Source organism: Aotus nancymaae, unplaced genomic scaffold (assembly GCF_030222135.1).
Source record: "Aotus nancymaae isolate 86718 unplaced genomic scaffold, 86718_ANA_hifiasm-v0.15.2.pri h1tg000015l_0, whole genome shotgun sequence".
NCBI classification, from domain to species: domain Eukaryota; kingdom Metazoa; phylum Chordata; class Mammalia; order Primates; family Aotidae; genus Aotus; species Aotus nancymaae.
The window spans coordinates 3,327,058-3,346,999 of NW_026988426.1; the positions used below are offsets into that span (position 1 = coordinate 3,327,058).

At 45.7% G+C, this 19,942-nt stretch overlaps 2 protein-coding genes across 3 annotated transcripts in view; both read left to right on the forward strand.

Moving 5' to 3' along the window:
- Nucleotides 1–206: 206 nt before the first annotated feature.
- LOC105719391 (large ribosomal subunit protein eL19-like) lies at nt 207–898 on the forward strand. The gene has a single exon (XM_064376356.1). It carries the CDS (start codon nt 234–236, stop codon nt 822–824), a length of 591 nt encoding a protein of 196 aa, XP_064232426.1. The 5' UTR covers nt 207–233; the 3' UTR covers nt 825–898.
- A 2,359-nt stretch (nt 899–3,257) lies between these two features.
- The window catches only part of RAC1 (Rac family small GTPase 1), a 29,042-nt gene continuing 12,357 nt past the window's right edge, over nt 3,258–19,942 (forward strand). For both annotated transcript variants that reach the window (XM_064376458.1, XM_064376457.1), the window contains exons 1-2: nt 3,258–3,343; nt 16,052–16,123. In XM_064376458.1, the coding sequence (XP_064232528.1) occupies nt 3,309–3,343; nt 16,052–16,123 (107 nt within the window). In that variant the 5' untranslated portion in view covers nt 3,258–3,308. The remainder of the gene's footprint in view (nt 3,344–16,051; nt 16,124–19,942) is intronic.

The following is a 19,942-nucleotide window of genomic DNA, read 5'->3' on the forward strand; positions in this document are numbered from 1 at the left end:
GACCAATATGGTGAAACCCCATGTCTACTAAAAATTTTAAAAGTAGCTGGGCGTGATGGCGCACACCTGTAATCCCAGCTACTCAGGAGGCTGAGGCAGGCGAAGAATCACTTAAACCTGGGAGGTGGAGGTTGCAGTGAGACGAGATCTCACTATTGCACTCCAGCCTGGGAGACGAGGGAAACTATGAAAAAGTTGCGGAGCTCTTTCCTTTAGCTGCTGCGGCCGCAGCCATGAGTATGCTCAGGCTTCAGAAGAGGCTCGCCTCTAGTGTCCTCCGCTGTGGCAAGAAGAAGGTTTGGTTGGACCCGAATGAGACCAATGAAATCGCCAATGCTAACTCGCGTCAGCAGATCCGGAAGCTGATCAAAGATGGGCTGATCATCCGTAAGCCTGTGACGGTCCATTCCCGGGCTCACTGCCGGAAAAACACCTTGGCCCGCCAGAAGGGCAGGCGCATGGGCATAGGTAAGCGTAAGGGTACAGCCAATGCCCGAATGCCAGAGAAGGTCACGTGGATGAGGAGAATGAGGATTCTGTGCCGGCTGCTCAGAAGATACCGGGAATCTAAGAAAATTGATCGCCACACGTATCACAGCCTGTACCTGAAGGTGAAGGGGAATGTGTTCAAAAACAAGCGGATTCTCATGGAACACATCCACAAGCTGAAGGCAGACAAGGCCCGAAAGAAGCTCCTGGCTTACCAGGCTGAGGCCCGCAGGTCTAAGACCAAGGAAGCAAGCAAGCGCCGTGAAGAGCGCCTCCAGGCCAAAAAGGAGGAGATCATCAAGACTTTATCCAAGGAGGAAGAAACCAAGAAATAAAAGCTCCCCCTTTCTCTGTACATACTGGCCTCTGTGATTACATAGATCAGCTATTAAAATAAAACGAGCCTTTATCTGCTTGCAAAAAAAAAAAAAAAAGTTGCAACAGCTCACTGGGCAACATGGGGAAATTCCATCTCTATAATAAATAGAAAAATTAGCTAGGTGTGGTGGCACCTACCTGTAATCCCAGCTACTTGGGAGGCCAAGGTGAAAGGATCATTATGGCCCAGGAGTTTGGGACCAGACTGGGCAACATAATGAGATCCTGCCTCTATTCTATAAAATTAAAAAAAAAAAAGTTACGATTTATTGATTTTTGCTTTAAAAAGTTCTTTAGTTCATATCCGAATCACAGCACCAAAAAAAAAAAGAAAAAAGAAAAAAGTTCTTTATGTATATCAAGAGATAACTAAGAGGAAAAGAGGAAATATACCAAAATATTTGCACTTTCACTGTCTAACAGCCATTATCTCCAGAACTTAGTACAAAGCAGAAGGCATGGCACTAAATGCGTTAAAAACAAGTAACAGCAAATGCATATGCGACAAGCGAGAACATGCAACATATATATATATTTTTTGAGAAGTCTTGCTCTGTCGCCCAGCCTGGAGTACAGTGGCAAGATCTTGGCTCAATGCAACCTCCACCTCCCTGGTTCAAGCGATTCTCATGCCTCAGTCTCCTGAGTAGCTGGGACTAAAATTAGCCGCCACCATGCCCGGCTAATTTTTTGTATTTTTAGTAGAGATGGGGATTCGCCATGTTGGCCAGGCTGATCTCGAACTCCTGACTTCAGGTGATCTGCCTGGGGCCTCCCAAATTGTTGGGATTCCAGGCGTGAGCGACTGGGCCTGGCCAGTAACACAGTTTTTTTTTTTTTTTTTTTTGGCTGAATGGACACTGTTATTGCCGAATAAAGGTATGGTGTGTGATTTTAGACTTCCTTATAGTTTTAGATTCCGAATTTTCTAGAAGGACCTAATGTAATCGCAGATAATTATCACACAAAGATAATGAAACAGGAGGAATCAATGCCTTCCGATGGCCTCAAGCAGGTATTAGCGACAGGGAGCTTGGCTCCTTCAACCACAAGTTCCTCTTTTTTTTTTTTTTTAAAGACGTTGTCTCAATCTGTAGCCCAGGCTGGAGTTCAGTAGCACGATTTCAGCTCACTGCAACCTCCGCCTCCCAGGTTCAAGCAATTCTCTGCCTCAGCCTCCCAAGTAGCTGGGATTACAGGCATGTGCCACCACCACGCCCGGCTAATTTTTTTTTTTTTTTTTTTTTTTGAGACGGAGTTTCGCTCCTGTTTAGAGTGCAATGGCGCGATCTCAGCTCGCCACAACCTCCGCCTCCCTGGTTCAAGCAATACCCCTGCCTCAGCCTCCCGAGTAGCTGGGATTACAGGCATGCGCCATCACGCCCGGCTAATTTTGTATTTTTAGTAGAGACGGGGTTTCTCCATGTTGGTCAGGTGGTCTCGAACTCCCTATCTTGGGCCTCCCGCCCATCTCAGCCTCCCAAAGTGCTGGGATTACAGGCGTGAGCCACCGCGCCTGGCCTAATTTTTGTATTTTTTTTTTTGAGACGGAGTTTCGCTCTTGTTACCCAGGCTGGAGTGCAATGGCGTGATCTCGGCTCACCGCAACCTTCGCCTCCTGGGTTCAGGCAATTCTCCTGCCTCAGCCTCCTGAGTAGCTGGGACTACAGGCACGCGCCACCATGCCCAGCTAATTTTTGTATTTTTAGTAGAGACGGGGTTTCACCATGTTGACCAGGATGGTCTCGATCTCTTGACCTCGTGATCCACCCGCCTCGGCCTCCCGAAGTGCTGGGATTACAGGCGTGAGCCACCGCGCCCGGCCCAATTTTTGTATTTTTTTTAGTAGAGACGGGTTTTCACCAGCGTCCGTTTCTTCTCGGACACTCGTCTTGAAATTCTGACCTCCTGATCCACTTCGGCCTTCCAAAGTGTTAGGATTATAGGCATGAGCCACCGCGCCCAACCACTACAGGTTTCTCTTAAGACCAAACCCTGAACCCCAGGAAAGGAACCCGCAGATCCGGCCACGCCCAGGCCGCGTTAGCGCGCAAAGATGGCAGCCGCCGCGCCCCGTGGGCGGAGACGAGCGGGCCCGAGCACTTCCGAGCGTTCCTGAAGCCCAGAGGAACTCCGGGAACCGCGCGGGTGGGAGCGGCCCCGCCCGGAACCTGGGAGCGGCGGCGCCGGCGCGGGGGAGGGGAGGCCGGATGTGAGTGGAGCGGCCATTTCCTGTTTCTCTGCAGTTTTCCTCAGCTTTGGGTGGTGGCCGCTGCCGGGCTTCGGCTTCTAGTCCGCGGAGGGCGAGGCGGCGTGGACAGCGGCCCCGGCATCCAGCGCCCAGAGGTCCGCAAGCCGCGCGCCCGTCCGCCGCGCCCCTAGCCCGCCGTTTCCCGTATTAGCGCCCTGCCGCCGCCGCCGCGGCCCAGCGAGCGGCCCAGATGCAGGCCATCAAGTGTGTGGTGGTGGGAGACGGGTAAGTGCGCTGCCGGGTCCGGGCTGGGGGCCGCGGGGGCGGGCGCGGGCGGGGGTCGAGGGTCGGGCCGGGATTGAGGCCCAGGCGGGCCGGGGTCCCTGGCGGGCTCGCGTAGGCGGTGGGCCTGGGCCTATGGGCCTTGTGGGGCGCGGGGCGGGGGCCGCGGGCTCTGGCGGCCCGGGCGGCGCGTGCCTGGTTCCGGCTCTCTATGGGGGAGGGCTTCGCCACTCGCCGGCCGGAGGGAAAAGTGAACTCCACCCTCCGGCTTTCTTCCCGGACGCCGCCCGCCGCCCTCCCCGGGAGCCCTCGTTGAGGAAGCGCTCTTGGAGATTTTTACCTTTTTTCCAAAAAGGGACCCTTTCTTGTTTTTTGCTTGAACCTCTCGATCCCGGGACCTCGAGAGCTGTGTTGAGAACCCGGCGGTTGAGTCGATCATATTTGATGCGTGCTTGATTGAACGGGCCGCTTTAGTGCCCCAAAAGTTTTCTTTAATTTTTTTTTTTTTTTGCAGAGACTGAGTCTCGCTGTGTTGCCCAAGGTGGTCTTGAACTCCTGGGTTCAAGCGATCCTCCCATCCCAGACTCTCAAAAGTGCTGGGATTACAGGGGTGCACCACCACGCCTGGCTAATTTTTAAAACTTTTTGTAGAAATGGGGTCTCACTGTATTTCCCAGGCTGGTTTCGAATTGCTGGCTGGGCTCACGCGATCCTCCCGCCTGTCAGCCTCCAAAAGCGCTAGGTTGACACCGCGCCTGGCCCCTAAACTGATTTTCGAGCAGATTTTTTCGACTTACACTTCTGCCACTGTTAGGATTCCTAAAATTACTGTTTTCGCCCTTTCCGAGGATAAAGTTTTTAAGATGCTACCTGGCAAGAGCCATCTGTGATGGGGACTGTTCTTTTTTATGTTTCTTTTTTTTTTTTTTTTTTTTTAAAAAAAAAAAACGTGGTGTGGTCATTGGGGAAAAAAAATGTTCTTTGCTTAACGCGTTGTGTATGGGATGTAGCAGAACTGGCTCCTGTGACTCCAGGCGTTGCTTTTCATGACTGTCCGTGTTGATTACAGGCCCTGGAGAAAGACAAGACTTGTCTTATGCAGTTTTTTTCTCCCATAGAAACAAGAATCTCAGTGTAACCCGAGCAAAATCGCGCGTCTCAAGCGTCGCTTGTATAGGTTAGTGTTAGCAAGGAAGAATTGCTACCAGTTTCATCAAACTTGGAATGCAACTGGTACATACATGTTCGAGTAAAGTCGAAGGAAAGTTCTGGCATCAAGGTTAACTTGGTTGATATTCTTAAAACTTGTCATTAGGTTTTGGTTTTATGCCTCTACGTCAATTCATGGATTCTCAGTGTATTTAGATAATTATACTGTTAAGACATTTGAAATTGTTTCAGTTATCCTTCTTGCAATTCAGATGCAAGAGGATAATTAGACAACTGATTTTTGTGAGATGCCCATCTGTCGGATTTGTTTTGCAAGTGTGAAGGATTATTAACGCCTCATAATTTTATGTTTATATGATAGCTAAAAATTGTAACTTTCACTTAAAAAGTATGTATGCTGTTCAAGCCCTTTTTTTTTTTTTTTTTTTTTGAGACGGAGTCTTGCTCCGTTGCCCAGGCTAGAGTGCAGTAGTGTGATCTCTGCTCACTGCACCCTGTGCCTCCCAGGTTAAAGCAGTCCTCCTGCCTCAACCCCCTTAGCAGCTGGGATTACAGGCATGTGCCACCATGCTTGGCTAATTTTTGTATTTTTAGTAGAGATGGGGTTTCACCATGTTGACCGGGCTGGTTTTGACCTCCTGACCTTGTGATCCTCCTGCCTCAGCCTCCCAAAGTGCTGGTATTACAGGCATGAGCCACCGTGCCTGGCTGGGCTTTACTTTTTTACTTGGGAAAAATGTTAAGTTAATTGATTGATAGTGACATCAGTCAATTGTTTCATTTAAAAAAAATTTTTTGAGACAGGGTCTGTCAATGTCACAGAGGCTGGAGTGCAGTTGTGCCCCCTGGGCTCACTGCAACCTCCACATCCCCCCCCGCCCCCCACCCAAGCGATTCTCAGCCTCCTGAATAGCTGGGATTACAGGCACCTGCCACCACGACTGGCTAGTTTTTGTATTTTTAGTAGAGACGGGGTTTCACCATGTTGGCGAGGGTGATTTTGAACTCCTGACTCAAGTGATCTGCCTGCCTCGGCCTCCCAAAGTGCTGGGATTACAGGAGTGAGCCATGGCACCTGGCCCACCTTTTCTTAAGAACATTTAACATTATTTGGATTTCCTTTAAGCTAAAAACGCTGAATCAAGTTTTTTTTTTTTTTTTTGAGATGGAGTGTCGGTCTGTTGCCCAGGCTGGAGTGTGATAGTGTGATCTTGACTCACTGCCACCTCCACCTCCTGAGTTCAAGTGATTCTCCTGCCTTAGCCTCCTGTGTAGGTGGTATTACAGGCACGAGCTACCACCCAGCTAATTTTTTGTATTTTTAGTAGAGATGAGGTTTCACCATGTTGGCCAGGCTGCTCTTGAACTCCTGACCTCAGGTGATCCGTCCACTTTGGCCTTCCAAAGTGCTGACAGGCATGAGCCACTGTGACTGACCATATTATTATTATTATTATTACTATTTTTTGAGACAGGGTCTCCCTCTGTTGCCTGGGCTGGAGTGCAGTGGTGCAATCTCTGCTCACTGCAACCTCTGCCTCCCGGGTTCAAGCGAGTCTTGTGCCTCAGCTTCCTGAGTGACTGTGATTACAGGTGCCTGTTACCACACCCAGCTAATTTTTGTTGTATTTTTGGTAGAGATGGAGTTTCACCATCTTGGCCAGATGGGTCTCAAACTCCTGACCTCTCGTGATCTGCCCGCCTCAGCCTTTTTTTTTTTTTTTAAATCATATTGCTGGTAATTATTTGAACATTTCTAAAACTAAAACATAAGCATAGCACATACATTTATTTAATACTAACAGATTATGGACCTCTGTTTGAATTGGCTGTTTTGTCTAGTCAAATAACTTGTTGAATGCCTATCATAGAATGTGGATCCTCCCTTCAAATCCCCACCCCTCCACTTACATGGGGTAACCATGAGCACATCACCCACCCCCCAAGATAGGCACCTCAGCAGAAGGTCAATAAGACTAAACTAGATGTTGATTATTAACTACCTTGCAGGTGCTCCTTGTTGAGTGCTTAGTAAGTGCCAGGTACTATTACTGCGGTTTCACTACTGTGAGGCTCTGTCAAGGGAGTATTAGGCTTAAAAGCCTGTGGCCCTGAGTTTTCAGTCTATGTTTTTTTTTTAAATTACAAGTATTTGAGCAAGCACAGTCTATTTTTTAATACTATGTTTAGTATTGATGTTGATTAGCGCTAAGTGATATTACAAGTGAAATATACCTGGCTAGGTCAGGTGACTCACACCTGTAATCCCAGCACTTTGCCCAAGCGGGTGGATCACTAGAGCCCAGGAGTTTGAGACCAGCCTGGGCAGCATGATGAGACCCCCCCTCCCCAATCTCTACTGAAAATATAAAAATTAGCAAAGTGTAGAGGCATGAACCTGTAGTCACAGCTACTCTGGAGGCTGAGGTGGGAGGATCACTTGAAACTCAGGAGGCGGAGGTTGTAGTGAGCTGAGATCATGCCATTGCACTCCAGCTTGGGTGACAGGGTGAGATCCTCTCTAAAAAAAAAAAAACAAAAACAAAAAACTGTTAGAGATATACCTTCGGCTTGGCTGGGTGGCTGAAGCCAGTAATCCCAGCACTTTGGGAGGCGGAGGCAAGCGGATCACCTGAGGTCCAGAGTTCAGATCCAGTCTGACCAACGGACAGAGACGGTGGTGACACCCCGTCTCTACTAAAAATACAAAAAAACTAGCTGGGCTTGGTGGCATGTGCCTGTAATCCCAGCTACTCAGGAGGCAGGGGAATTGCTTGAACCAGGGAGGTGGAAGTTGCCATGAGTCAAGATTACACAGCTGTACTCCAGTCTGAATAACAGAATGAGACTCTGTCTCAAAAGAAAAAAAAAAAAGACATCATCTTACATTCAGGTATTTATAAACAACTGTTTTATTATTTATTTATTTTTATTTTATCTTGGCTGACTGCAGCCTTTGCCTCCTGGGTTCAGTTGATTCTCCTGCCTCAGCCTCCCGAGTAGCTAGAACTATAGATGCCTGCCACCATGTCCAGCTAAATTTTTGTATTTTGCATTTATTTATTTTTTTGAGATAAAGCCTTGCTCTGTTGGGCAGGCTGGAGTGCAGTGCTGCTATCTCGGCTCACTGCAACCTCTGCCTCCTTGGTTCAAGCAATTCTTCTGCCTCAGCCTCCCGAGTAACTGGGACTACAGGCATGCACCACTATGCCTGGCTTGTTTTTGTATTTTTAGTAGAGATGGGGTTTTGCCATGTTGGCCAGGCTGGTCTTGAAGTCCTGACCTTGTGATCTGCCCGCCTTGGCTTCCCAAAGTGCTAAGATTACAGGTGTGAGCCACTGCACCCAGCCGGATACTTTTATTTATTTACTTATTTTTGAGATGGAATCTTGCTGTGTTACCAGGCTGGAGTACAGTGGTGAGATCTCGGCTCACTGAGACCTCCGCCTTCTGGCTTCAAGCAATTCTTCTACCTCAGCCTCCTGAGTAGCTGGGACTACAGGGGTGCACCACCATGCCCAGCTAATTTTTGTATTTTTAGTAGAGATGGGGTTTTATCATGTTGGCCAGGATGATCTTGATCTCTTGACCTCTTGATCCACCTGCCTCATCCTCCCTAAGTGCTGGGATTATAGGCGTGAGCCACCATGTGGTGCCTGGCCAGGAAGCCATTTTTAGAAACCTTAAATTTACCCTCTATAACTTTCTATCTTTTGCATTAGTCATCCGATACCTTAATACTGCCTACTTTTTCACATCTGTATCACCAGGTAGCTCTTAAAATTGTAGTCTTCCTAAAAGGAGTTGTTTTTATCAGGAGTCCTGCTACCAAGGCAGTATTGCATGTGATCAGAAGGAATATTTTCCTGCAGTGTCTTTTTTTTTTGTGGGGTGGGTAAGGAGACAGGAGTCTCGCGCTGTTGCCCAGGCTGGAGTGTGATGACGTCGTCTTGGCTCACTGCAGCCTCCACCTCCTGGGTTCAAGTGATCCTCCTGCCTCAGCCTCCTGAGTAGCTGGGACTTCAGGCACCTGCCATCACACCCAGCTAATTTTTTTTGTATTTCTTTTCTTTTCTTTTCTCTTTTGTTTTTTTTTTAAATTCACGGGGGTGCAGGTGGGCTAAGGCCGAAAAGGGTGTTAGCCTTTTTTTGTATTTTTAGTAGAGACAGGATTTCGCCATATTGGCCAGACTGGTCTTGAACTCCTGACCTCAAGTTATCTGCCTGCCTCTGCCTCCCAAAGTGCTGGAATTACAGGTGTGAGCCATCACGCCCGTCTCCTGCAATGTCTTAATATGAAAATTTTTTTCTTTTTTTTTTTTTTTACAAAACTCATGACTACTTTTGTGCCATTAATATGAAAAATTTCAAACAGTAGTGGAATGCATTGTACAGTCAACATACACATACCCATGGCCAGGATTCTATCACAGCATCATGTTCTACTTGTTGATTACACTGTATTTGCTTTATGGTGTCTTCTGTTATCAGAGGGAACCTTTTAAGAGGATTTTTAGAGGAGTTGATTATGAAAAACAATAAGGGTGTGTGCAGTTAGAAATAAATTCTTTTTTTTTTTTTGAGACGGAGTTTCGCTCTTGTTACCCAGGCTGGAGTGCAATGGCACGATCTCGGCTCACCGCAACCTCCGCCTCCTGGGTTCAGGCAATTCTCCTGCCTCAGCCTCCTGAGTAGCTGGGATTACAGGCACGCGCCACCATGCCCAGCTAATTTTTTGTTTTAGTAGAGACGGAGTTTCGCCATGTTGACCAGGATGGTCTCGATCTCTTGACCTCATGATCCACCCACCTCGGCCTCCCAAAGTGCTGGGATTACAGGCTTGAGCCACCGCGCCCGGCAGAAATAAATTCTTATTTTTGAACTCTGTGTTCAGCTGGCTTGCATCAACTATACCAGGGTTAGACTTGATTCTAGAAGGGTGGTCTAAAGTAAAGCCTGCTTCAGACTACATCTCAGTTACACATAGCATCTTCAGACTGAGTGTTTGAGAAACTTGATGCAGTATCTTAAGTTTTTGAAACCTTTAGTGGTGATGATGGCTAGCTTTCTTTATATTGATTGTGATGTCAGCTATTGGTAGTAGAACATCATAATTTTAGGTTGGGTTTTGTGTTTATTTAGCACTGAACTACTCTAGTGATACAGTATTCTGAACAGATTTTATCTGCATAGTTATGCAGTTGAAGGCCTACCATTATAGAATCCCCATATTATTTCTCAGTGTAAATTGAGGACCTTTATGCAAGGCCTTTATTCAATAAGTATGAATATATATTCGACACTTCATTCTACTGTCTTGTCCTTAAAATCTGTGTCTTTTTTTTTTTTTTTTTTTGATGTTTTTTGAGTCAGAGTATCGCTCTGTCGCCTAGGCTGGAGTGCAGTGGTTTGATCTTGGCTCACTGCTACCTTCACCTCCCAGGCTCAAGTGATTCTTCTGCCTCAGCCTTCTGAGTAGCTGGGATTATAGGCTCACGCAACCACACTCAGCTAATGTTTTATATTTTTAATAGAGATGTGGTTTTGCTGTGTTGGTCAGGCTGGTCTCAAACTCGTGGCCTCAAGTGATCACCTGCTTGGCCTCCCAAAGTTCTGGGATTACAGGCATGAGCCACCGTGCCTGGCCAAGATCTGTGTACTTTTAGACAGCAATAGATGCTCTGTATTTTGGTTTACAACTGTAATTGTTATTGAAAGAGTTTGGCTTTTCTATCCTAAGATCACCTTGTCTTTAAAAAACAAAGGCAGTACAGAAAGTTCTTATTTTTGAGCTTCCTGGATCCTTTATTTTTTTTTTAACGTGAGGAAATTCCTAGTGTTTCCAGATTTATTGATTGTGTGTGCTTTAAATTTTTGGTTTACAGATTTTAGTAACACTGAAGTTTACCCCACTCCTCTCAAAATGGAAGTAAAAAGTTCTCTTGACTGGGTGTGGTAGCTCACACCTGTCACCCCAGCACTTTGGGAGGCCAAGGTGGGTGGATCAACTGAGGTTGTGAGTTCGAGACCAGTCTGGCCAACATGGCAAAACCCCATTTCTACTAAAAAAAAAAATTGGCTGGCAAGGTGGCATGCACCTGTAGTCTCAGCTACTTGGGAGGCTGAGGCAGGAGAATTGCTTGAACCCAGGATGTGGAGGTTGTGGTTTGCTAGAGTTGCGCCATTGAGCTCCAGCCTGGGTGACAGAGCAAGACTCTGTCTCCAAAAAAAAAAAAAAAAAATTAATGGAAGAATGAAGAACATAACCGAATGTAAGTTATTTGTTTTCATTGTGGTTATTTCTACAGGATAGGGCAGGGGAAGTACAGATAGGTTAAAAAAATTGCAGTGTCATGAGCTAGGGGGAAATCCAATGTAGAAATGGCATGAACTTTCTTCCTGAAGACTCATGTTCATTTCCTAGAGTGATGACATCCCTCAATGATTCAAAAGACGTTGAACTGAGCAGTTAATTATATAAAGTTAGAAATTCCAAAGCAAGTAGTAACCTCCAGAAATTCTCCAGCAGCATCAGTCAAGATTTGTGGCCAAATACAGTTCCCATTTTTCATGGGGGAAAGGCCATAGAAAGGCTGTCACGTTGCCCAGTGCAGATGTTGACTTGGTTTGTGGAAGTACATAGGTGTGGAATCACCTTTTGATTAAAACTTTTACTTAATTTCTTAAAATGGAGAAAAGAAAAAGGTTATTCCACAGGAGCTGATTTTATATTTTAAGACTGCATTTAGCTTAGAGATAAGGTTGTACTTCAAAGTAAGAATTCTATAATTTAATAATTTTAATAATTTAATAATTTTATAGCACGTAGATTTGTAACAATGCTTGGTAATAAAATTTCAGTCATATCAGATTATGCCAGTGCCTTCAATTTCTTCACAGTTAAGCCTTCCTCAGCTGAAGATTTCTTTTGGGAAAGGAAGTTTTAGAGCATTTTAGACACATCTGGTTGCATTTAAAGTAGTGGGTTTGTTCCTCGTTTATATAGAAGAGACTTAGGACAGGATCTTAAAGGAAGTGATAGTGACATTTTATCATAACAGTCAAAACCTTTAATAGCAGCTTCTCCTTGACATTGAGCAGCAAGTTTTAGGTTTTTAAAAAAGGTCCCTAAGAGCCTTAGGCTCCACTTTCTTCCTCAGCTGCCACATCCAAACCATGGCTAAGCAATGCTTGTTCTGCCTTCAAGTTTAAGCGGTTCATGAAACAGCTTGTCTTCACTGTTCAGTTCCCATTCTTGGTTCAGGGCACCATGGGTGGCTCCTGGACTGCAGCAGCATCTTCTGTGTGTGCCCGCCTTGAGTCCCTGGCATCCTCAGGCCTCCTGACACACTGCAGTTGGAGGCTTCTTCTAAAATCCAGTGCTTTCTTGGCATCTTAAAACCTGTGACTTTCCAAGTAATATCTAGTCCCATGTCCTTAACAAGTAGAGGTAACTTATTTCCCAATGCCACTGCCTGCCCCCCTTTTGTTTGTTCTTGAGATGGGGTCTTGCTTTGTCACCTAGGCTGGGATGGGGTGGTGCGATCACAGCTCACTGCCACGGCAAATTCCCGGGCTGAAAGGATCTTCTTGCCTCAGTCTCCTGAGTAGCTGGGAGTACAGGCATATGCTACCACGCCCTACTCATTTTTGAATTTTTTGTAGAAACAAGGTCTCCCTGTGTTGCCCAGGCTGGTCTTGAACTCCTGGGCTCAGCAGTCCTCACCTCAGGCCCTTGTGCTGATATTGCAGCCTTCTGTGCTGGGATTACAGGCCTAAGCCACCACACGAGGCTTTTTTAGTTAAAAAAAACTTATTTTTTTTGAGACAGGGTCTCACTTTGTCCCTCAAAGTTTTTTTTTTTTTTTTTTTTTTGCCATTCTAAAACAACATTTATTATTTCAAAGTTTCTGTGAGTCAAGTATCTGGGTGCAGTTTAGCTGGGTGGTTCACGGTCTCTAACAAGCAATCAAGGCACTGGCCAGGGCTGCCAATCATCTCAAGGCTCAACTGGTGAGGATCCTCTTCCAAGTTCATTCTAATGCCTGTTGGCAGCCTTAGGTTCATGCTGGTTGTTGGCCAGAGATGTAAGATTCTCTCCACATGAGTGTCTCCAGAAGGGTACTGACAATATGGCAGCTTGCTTCCCAGAGAAAGAGCCCTGAACAAAACCCAGAATTTCATAATCGAAATAAGGTCAGATGTAGATGAGGCTCCTCAGGTGAAGCTAAGAACCGCAGCTCCTGAAGGAACAGTTCCTGCAGACTTGTGAAAATGAAGAGGTTATGTGTCCCCCAAACCGTCAACAAAGAGTGATGGGACATTCAAAGCATTTCTGCTGTAGAAATCTTGCTGATGGTGGATGTCATAAATGTATGCTATAATCAAAAGAAGCTTCCATCAATTTTTTTTTTTTTTTTTGAAATGCAATTCTTTATTAGAACTCAAGTTTGTGTTTGCAACCATTCAACAGAAGGGGTAAAACAAAAACAATTCACATCATCATTCCCCCACCCCTAACCCCACCTTCTGGGGCTTAAGTGTATCGGGCTAGGTGCACCCTCAGGCTAGGTGCAGTGGTGCAATCTGGGCTCACTGCATCGTTGACCTCACGCCTGAATTCAAGTGATCCTCCTGCCTCAGCCCTCCAAGTAGCTGAGACTACAGGTGCACAGCATCATGCCCACCTAATTTTTGTATTTTTTGTAGAATCAGGGTTTCTCCATGTTGGCCAGGCTGGTCTCGAACTCCTGGGTTCAAGTGATCCACCCACCTCAGCCTCCCAAAGTGCTAGGATTACAGGCATAAGCCACCGTGCCAGGCCTAACAATAGTTTTTTTTTCTTTTTTTTCGAGACGGAGTCTCGCTCTGTCGCCAGGCTGGAGTGCAGTGGTGCAATCTTGGCTCACTGCAACCTCCGCCTCAGGCAATTGCCTCAGATTCAGGAAATTCTCCTGCTTCAGCCTCCCAAGTATCTGGGACTATAGGTGTGTGCTACCATACCCAGCTAATTTTTGTATTTTTTAGTAGAGACGGGGTTTCATCATGTTGGCCAGGATGGTCTTGATCTCTTGACCTCGTGATCCACCTGCCTCGGCCTCCCAAAGTGCTGGGATTACAGGTGTGAGCCACTGCACCCGGCCAAAAATAATTTTTCATCTCTAGAAACGTTAGCTCTTTTGCTGTACATTTCCAGAGCTGCTTTAATAATAACAGTTGTCACACCCTTAATTTCATGTAATGATCACATTCCTAGTATTTAAATTGAATAACTGCACATATGCCCTGATGTCTTGGTCATTGATAGGTCTTTAGCATCTAGTGCCCTTCTGGTGTAGCACACCATTGATTGGTATAAATTGAAATTGAATTAATGCTCACAGTAGTTTGGTGATGGAGTTGGTTGTCTTGCCTTCACTTTGCAGGTGAAAAAACAGGTGTGAGGAAATTGAAACTTGCCAAAAAATTACAGCCAGTACATGCTGGAACTGGCCCTGGGTCTCAGATCTGGGCTTCTGACTCCAAAGCTTAGGCTCCTGCTCATACAGGTTTATTTTCACATTGTAAGCTTTTAACAAAATGTATGTCCAATGAGTCATTTCTGTTTAGAAAACCTTTAGGAGTTGGAAGCTACTTCCTGGTGATGTAATGTTTGACTCTCTGAAGTCTTTGGAATGGGGAGTTGCAACTTTTGTTAAGCCCTCAATAATGTCTTGAGTGAACGAGTATTGGCAAGACTGGCTGGGCCTGTAATCTGCCTTGTTGAGAGTGAGGAAAAATAGAAAAGAAAGTGCCAAACTTTATGGTGAATTCTGACTCACAGTAGTTGAGATTGAATGACAAAATCTTACAAACTAGGACACTGATGTATCATTGTGACCTTGGTAAACTGACAGCACAGCAGAGAGAAGGGCTCATGAAGGAGAGCACTTGGCTAACTGAACCCTCAAGATGCCATAGAGGAGCTCTCACAGAAGCCCTTAAGCTTGCCCTGTCAGTGTTGTAAAAATTGGAGACCTTTATGTTTTGCTAATGATGTGACGATCTTAGTTATTAGGTGATAGTCTCTTGAAAAACATTCCTGGTGGTTGGGAGACTTTGAGCCACCACTCTGACTTCTGCCTGGTGGCACACTAGTAATACTAGGATTAGTCTCTACCCATACCAGTTGTGCAGGTGGTGCTCCTTTCTCTGAAGTATTTCTACACAGTTCTCTGTTTGAAAAGTTTGACTCTATCCTCCCTGAGCCGCTAATTAATGTGTCTAGGATGTATTGTGATAGGCCATGCTTACAGACTTATGGTGCTGTGAGGATTGGGGCTGGGGGAGGTGGCAATTGAATACAGCTGAATTAATGTGAGGACAGTTATCGTGGCGGTTTCTTGACTAAGCATTTTCTCTCAAGTGAGTAGTCATTGCTGATTGCCAGAGGGGAGGCTCTAGGGATGTGGTGGGATTTTGAGCTGTGCCACTTAAGGCAGCAAAATAAGAGAAGTAAGAAAGTACAGGCGGCCAAGGAAAGCTGTGTTTGTATATTAGTATTAATTAAAATAACTTGAGGCCGCACGTGGTGGTCCATGCATGTAATCCCAGCACTATGGGAGGCTGAGGTGGACGGGTCACTTGATTTCACAGGAGTTTGAGACCAGCCTGGCTAACATGATGAAACCCCGTCTCAACTAAAAATACAAAAAAATTAGCCAGGCATGGTGGTGGGCACCTATAATCTCATTTACTCAGGAGGCTGAGGCAGGAGAATCACTTGAACCCATGAGGCAGAGGTCCCAGTGAGCCAAAATTGCATCACTGCACTCCAGCCTGGGCAACAGCACGATAGTCTCCAAAAAAAAAAAAAAAAAATTAAAATATCTTTGAGATTGAACTTAAGATTTTTGGATGAAAGGCTCTATAGATTTCACAGAAGAGACTTGAAGTTTTTTATTTTCTTTTTAAGACGGCGTCTTGCTCTGTCACCCAGGCTTGAGTGCAGTAGCACAGTCTTAGCTCACTGCAACCTCTGCCACCTGGGTTCAAGCAATTCTCCTGTCTCACTGGGACTGCAGGCACGTGCTACTACACCCGACTAATTTTTGTATTTTTAGTAGAGACAGGGTTTCACCGTATTGGTTAGGCTGGTCTCAAACTCCTGACCTCAGGTGATCCACCCGCCTTAGCCTCCCAAAGTGTTGGGGTTACAGGTGTGAGCCACTGCACCTAGCAAGATGTGAAGTTTTAAAATCTTGTTTCTCTTGAATCTTGTAGATAGTAACAACTGTTTCTTGACTCTTAGTGCTAACATCAGGTATCTAAACAGAATGTAATGGCTTCTACCTTTCTGATAAATTCTAGTTTGTTTACTTTAAATTTTAGGATACAAATGTGTATGTAGTGATAAAGAGTTACAGAAAACTGATTTTCTTTAATGCTAAGTATGTGATGTATATGCCTTGATTTTTTTTTCTCTAGAAATTATTTTAACAGAATAATGAAAGCTAAGATTACATTCATGTTCACTAAGCAACCTTTTTTCTCTCTCTTTAGAGCTGTAGGTAAAACTTGCCTACTGATCAGTTACACAACCAATGCATTTCCTGGAGAATATATCCCTACTGTGTAAGTATCTTAAATTGGGAATTAATTTGTCTGTGTTACAATTTTCACATTCCTTTGACAGTTTGTTTTGCTGTAAAGCCATCTTTAATCCTTACATGAACAGATATCATTACTCTTTTCTTAAACATTCACTGAAATCTAATTATAAGGTGTTGCCTTTAAAAAATACTTAGGGCCAGGCTCAGTGATCTCAGCACTTTGGAAGGCCAAGGTGGGTGGATACCCGAGGTCAGGAGTTTGAGACCAGCCTGTCCAATGTGATGAATTCCCATCTCTACTAAAAATACAAAAAAATTAGCTGGGTGTGGTAGCATGCGCCTGTGGTCCCAGCTACTCGGGAGACTGAGGCGGAAGAATCGCTTGAACCCAGGAGGCAGAGGTTGCAGTGAGCCAAGATTGCGCCACTGCACTCCAGCCTGGTGACAGAGCAAGACTCTGTCTCAAAAAAAAAAAAAAAAATTAGTTGGGCATGGTGGCGGGTGCCTGTAATCCCAGCTACTTGGGAGGCTGAGGCAAGGAGAATCGTTTGAACCTGGGAGGTGGAATTTTAGTGAGCAGAGATCATGCCATTGCACTCAAACCTGGGCAACAAGAGTGAAATTCCATCTCAAAAAAAATTTTTTTTGAGTAATATAAAGTTTTCTGTTATGGAACAAACACAGCTTTGCTAGTTGATTTTTAGACGTCCAGGAAACACAGTTTAACTGAGGTATAGAGACTGGATGATAAAGAAAACCAGAGTTGGACACAAGGACTCTGACCAAAAGTCTGGTCAGAGACAGTTCTTGTCAGTGCAAGAGTTTCAGATACATGTCTTTCTGGGAACTGGAACGGGAAACATTCCATTACATTTTAATTGGCCTTTTCTGACAAGTCATCAGTTGGTTATGTGTCAATGTTGAGGTATAGAGCTTTGAAATTGAAACTTTGGACTGTGTGTGTGTTGAAGAGGGTAGGGGAGGATGGAATTGGCTGTTGAATTGCTTATTCCCTGTGGGCAGCAGAATAGGGTGGAGATAGGAAAGTGCTCTTCTGGTGATGGGTTACCAGGGAACCCATGTAGCTGAGCATCATAATGTACCATACTGCGACCACCATGAGTTCTCCCTCCTGCAAGCTGGGGGAGGTGTTGCCTCCTCCCCACCTGTGCTCACCTCCTCAGGCACAACACACACTGAGGTGCTCTCTGCAGTGTTGTGCCCATGTCTTGTTTTGTTTTGTTTCTTGGGTTTTTTTGTTTTGAGTTGGAGTCTCACTCTGTCGCCCAGGCTAGAGTGCAGTGGCACGATATCAGCTCACTGCAATCTCTGCCCCCCAGGTTCAAGTGATTCCGCTTCCTTAGCCTCCCAAGTAGCTGGGACTACAGGCATGTACCACCACACCCAGCTAATTTTTGTATTTTTAGTAGAGATGGAATTTCACCACATTGGCCAGGATGGTCTTGATCTCCTGACCTGGTGATCGATCCACCCGCCTTGGCCTCCCAAAGTGCTGAGATTACAGGCGTGAACCACGGCGCCTGGCCTTTTTTTTTTTTTTTTTTGAGACGGAGTTCCACCCTTGTTACCCAGGCTGGAGTGCAATGGCGCGATCTCGGCTCACCACAACCTCCGCCTCCTGGGTTCAGGCAATTCTCCTGCCTCAGCCTCCTGAGTAGCTGGGATTACAGGCATGCGTGGCCTTTTTTATTTTTTTTGGAGGTAGTCTCTCTCTCTCCCAGGCTGGAGTGCAGTAACATGATCTCAGCTCACTGCAACCTCCGCCTCCTGGGTTCAAGTGATTCTCCTGCCTCAGCCTCCCAAGTAGCTGGGACTACAGGCACTCAACCACCACCCTTGGTTAATTTTTGTATCTTTAGTGGAGATGGGTTTCACCATGTTGGCCAGGCTAGCCTCAAACTCCTAACCTCAGGTGATCCACCTTCTTCGGCCTCCCCAAGTGCTGGGATTACAGGCATGAGCCACCACACCTGGCACCCATATTTTTAGTGACTTGTAAAGTAGAATCATGCTGTTCCCGTTGTCCTGAATTTATGGAGGAGATTTTCCTCATCTACATGTGTAGATAAAGCTGAAATCATTAATGATTAATGATTTTGAAGTAGTGTAACCAATTTAACCCACAGGTCACTTGGACTTTCTTTTTTGGTATTACAAACATTGCTGTATTCAGTGTTGTCCCTCATGTCTTTGTACACACTTTATAGATTATTGGAAGTGAAATCGTGCCAAATCAAAAGGCAGTGGAGGTTTTACATTTTGGTAGATGTAACTGGGCGTGATTGATAATGCCTAGCACTTTGGGAGGCTGAGGCAGATGGATCACTTGAGGTCAGGAGTTCAACACCAGCCTGGTCAACATAGTAAAACCTTCATCTCTACTAAAAATACAAAAATTAGCTGGGCGTGGTGGTGCACTCCTGTAGTCCCAGCTACTCGGGAGAATGTTTGAACCCAGAGGCAGAGGTTGCAGTGAGCTGAGATTGCACCACTGCACTTCAGCCTAGGCTACAGAACGAGACTGCGTCTCAAAAAAAAAAAAAAAATTTCAAAAGATTTTAACCACATCTGTGATTAGAAATGCAAATGGTTAGATAACTTCAACCCATGTTAACAGCGTTGTGTACTAAGGGGCCACTTTAGTCAAGGCCAGCAAAGTTACAGGCATGAGCCACCACGCCTGGCTGGAGTTTTGCTCGTTTCCCAGGCTGGAATCCAATTGTGCCATCTCTGCTCACTGCAGCCTCTGCCTCCTGGGTTCAAGCGATTCTCCTGCCTCAGCCTCCCCAGTAGCTGGGGTTATAGGTGCCCACCACAGCTCCTGGCTAATTTTTTGTATTTTTAGTGGAGAGGGGGTTTCGCTATGTTGGGCAGGCTGTTTTTGCACTCCTGATGTCAGGTGATCCGCCCACCTCGGCCTCCCAGAGTGCTGGAATTGCAGGCATGAGCCACTGCGCCTGGCCCCACACCTTTATGAAAGCCAGTTCACTCATGAAGTTCTACATCACACTGGAACCTAACTTAGGCATTGACTCTGCTGTCATTGCACACTAAGACCCCCCTGAAGTTTCCGAGTTAAAGAGTATATATTCGTACCTTTTATTATTATTTCTTTTGAGACAGAGTTTCTCTCTTTTTGCCCAGTCTGAAGTGCAGTGGTGCGATCTCGGCTCACTGCAACCTCTGCCTCCCAGGTTCAAGCAATTCTTCTGCCTCAGCTTCCCAAGTAGCTGGAATTACAGGCGCCCACCACTGTGCCTAGCCAATTTTGTATTTTTAATGTATATGGGGTTTCACCATGTTGGCCAGACTGGTCAGGTGATTCGCCTGCCTTGGTTTCCCAAAGTGCTAGGATTACAGACATGAGTCACTGTGCTAGGCCGGGGAGGCTTCTTAAGTCAGGTGTATTTTGTGTTACTGTTCTAAACTCAGGCCTTCTGGAAACCCTGCAGAGGATAGCTCTAGCAGCCAGCTATCTTGTTGAAAATTAATACCATACGTACATGAAAAACCCAGCAATTAGGATTTGAAAGTGGGGCTAATTTTACACTTTTTTCTTCCTGGGGAGAAAAGGCGTAACTTTGTTAAAAGCAAAATGTTTTTATTTCTGACAGTGATTCGTTTCACTTAAATAGCTTCTAGTTTGTTTCTTTCATTTTTCTTTCTCAGGTTTTGGGTTTGGTTTGTTTCCTGTAAGTTTTGCCCCTGCCTCCTTCCTCCTTGTGCCTGCAGGGTCATTTGCTGGTTTGGCAGCCACTAGGCCCATCCCAGCCTTTTTCTTGGCACACCTCTAGGATGGCCAGGTCAGCGACTTGGGTTC

Coding starts and splice junctions, on each gene's coding strand:
- LOC105719391 (XM_064376356.1), top strand. CDS start 234: ATGAGTATGCTCAGGCTTCAGAAGAGGCTCGCCTCTAGTGTCCTCCGC.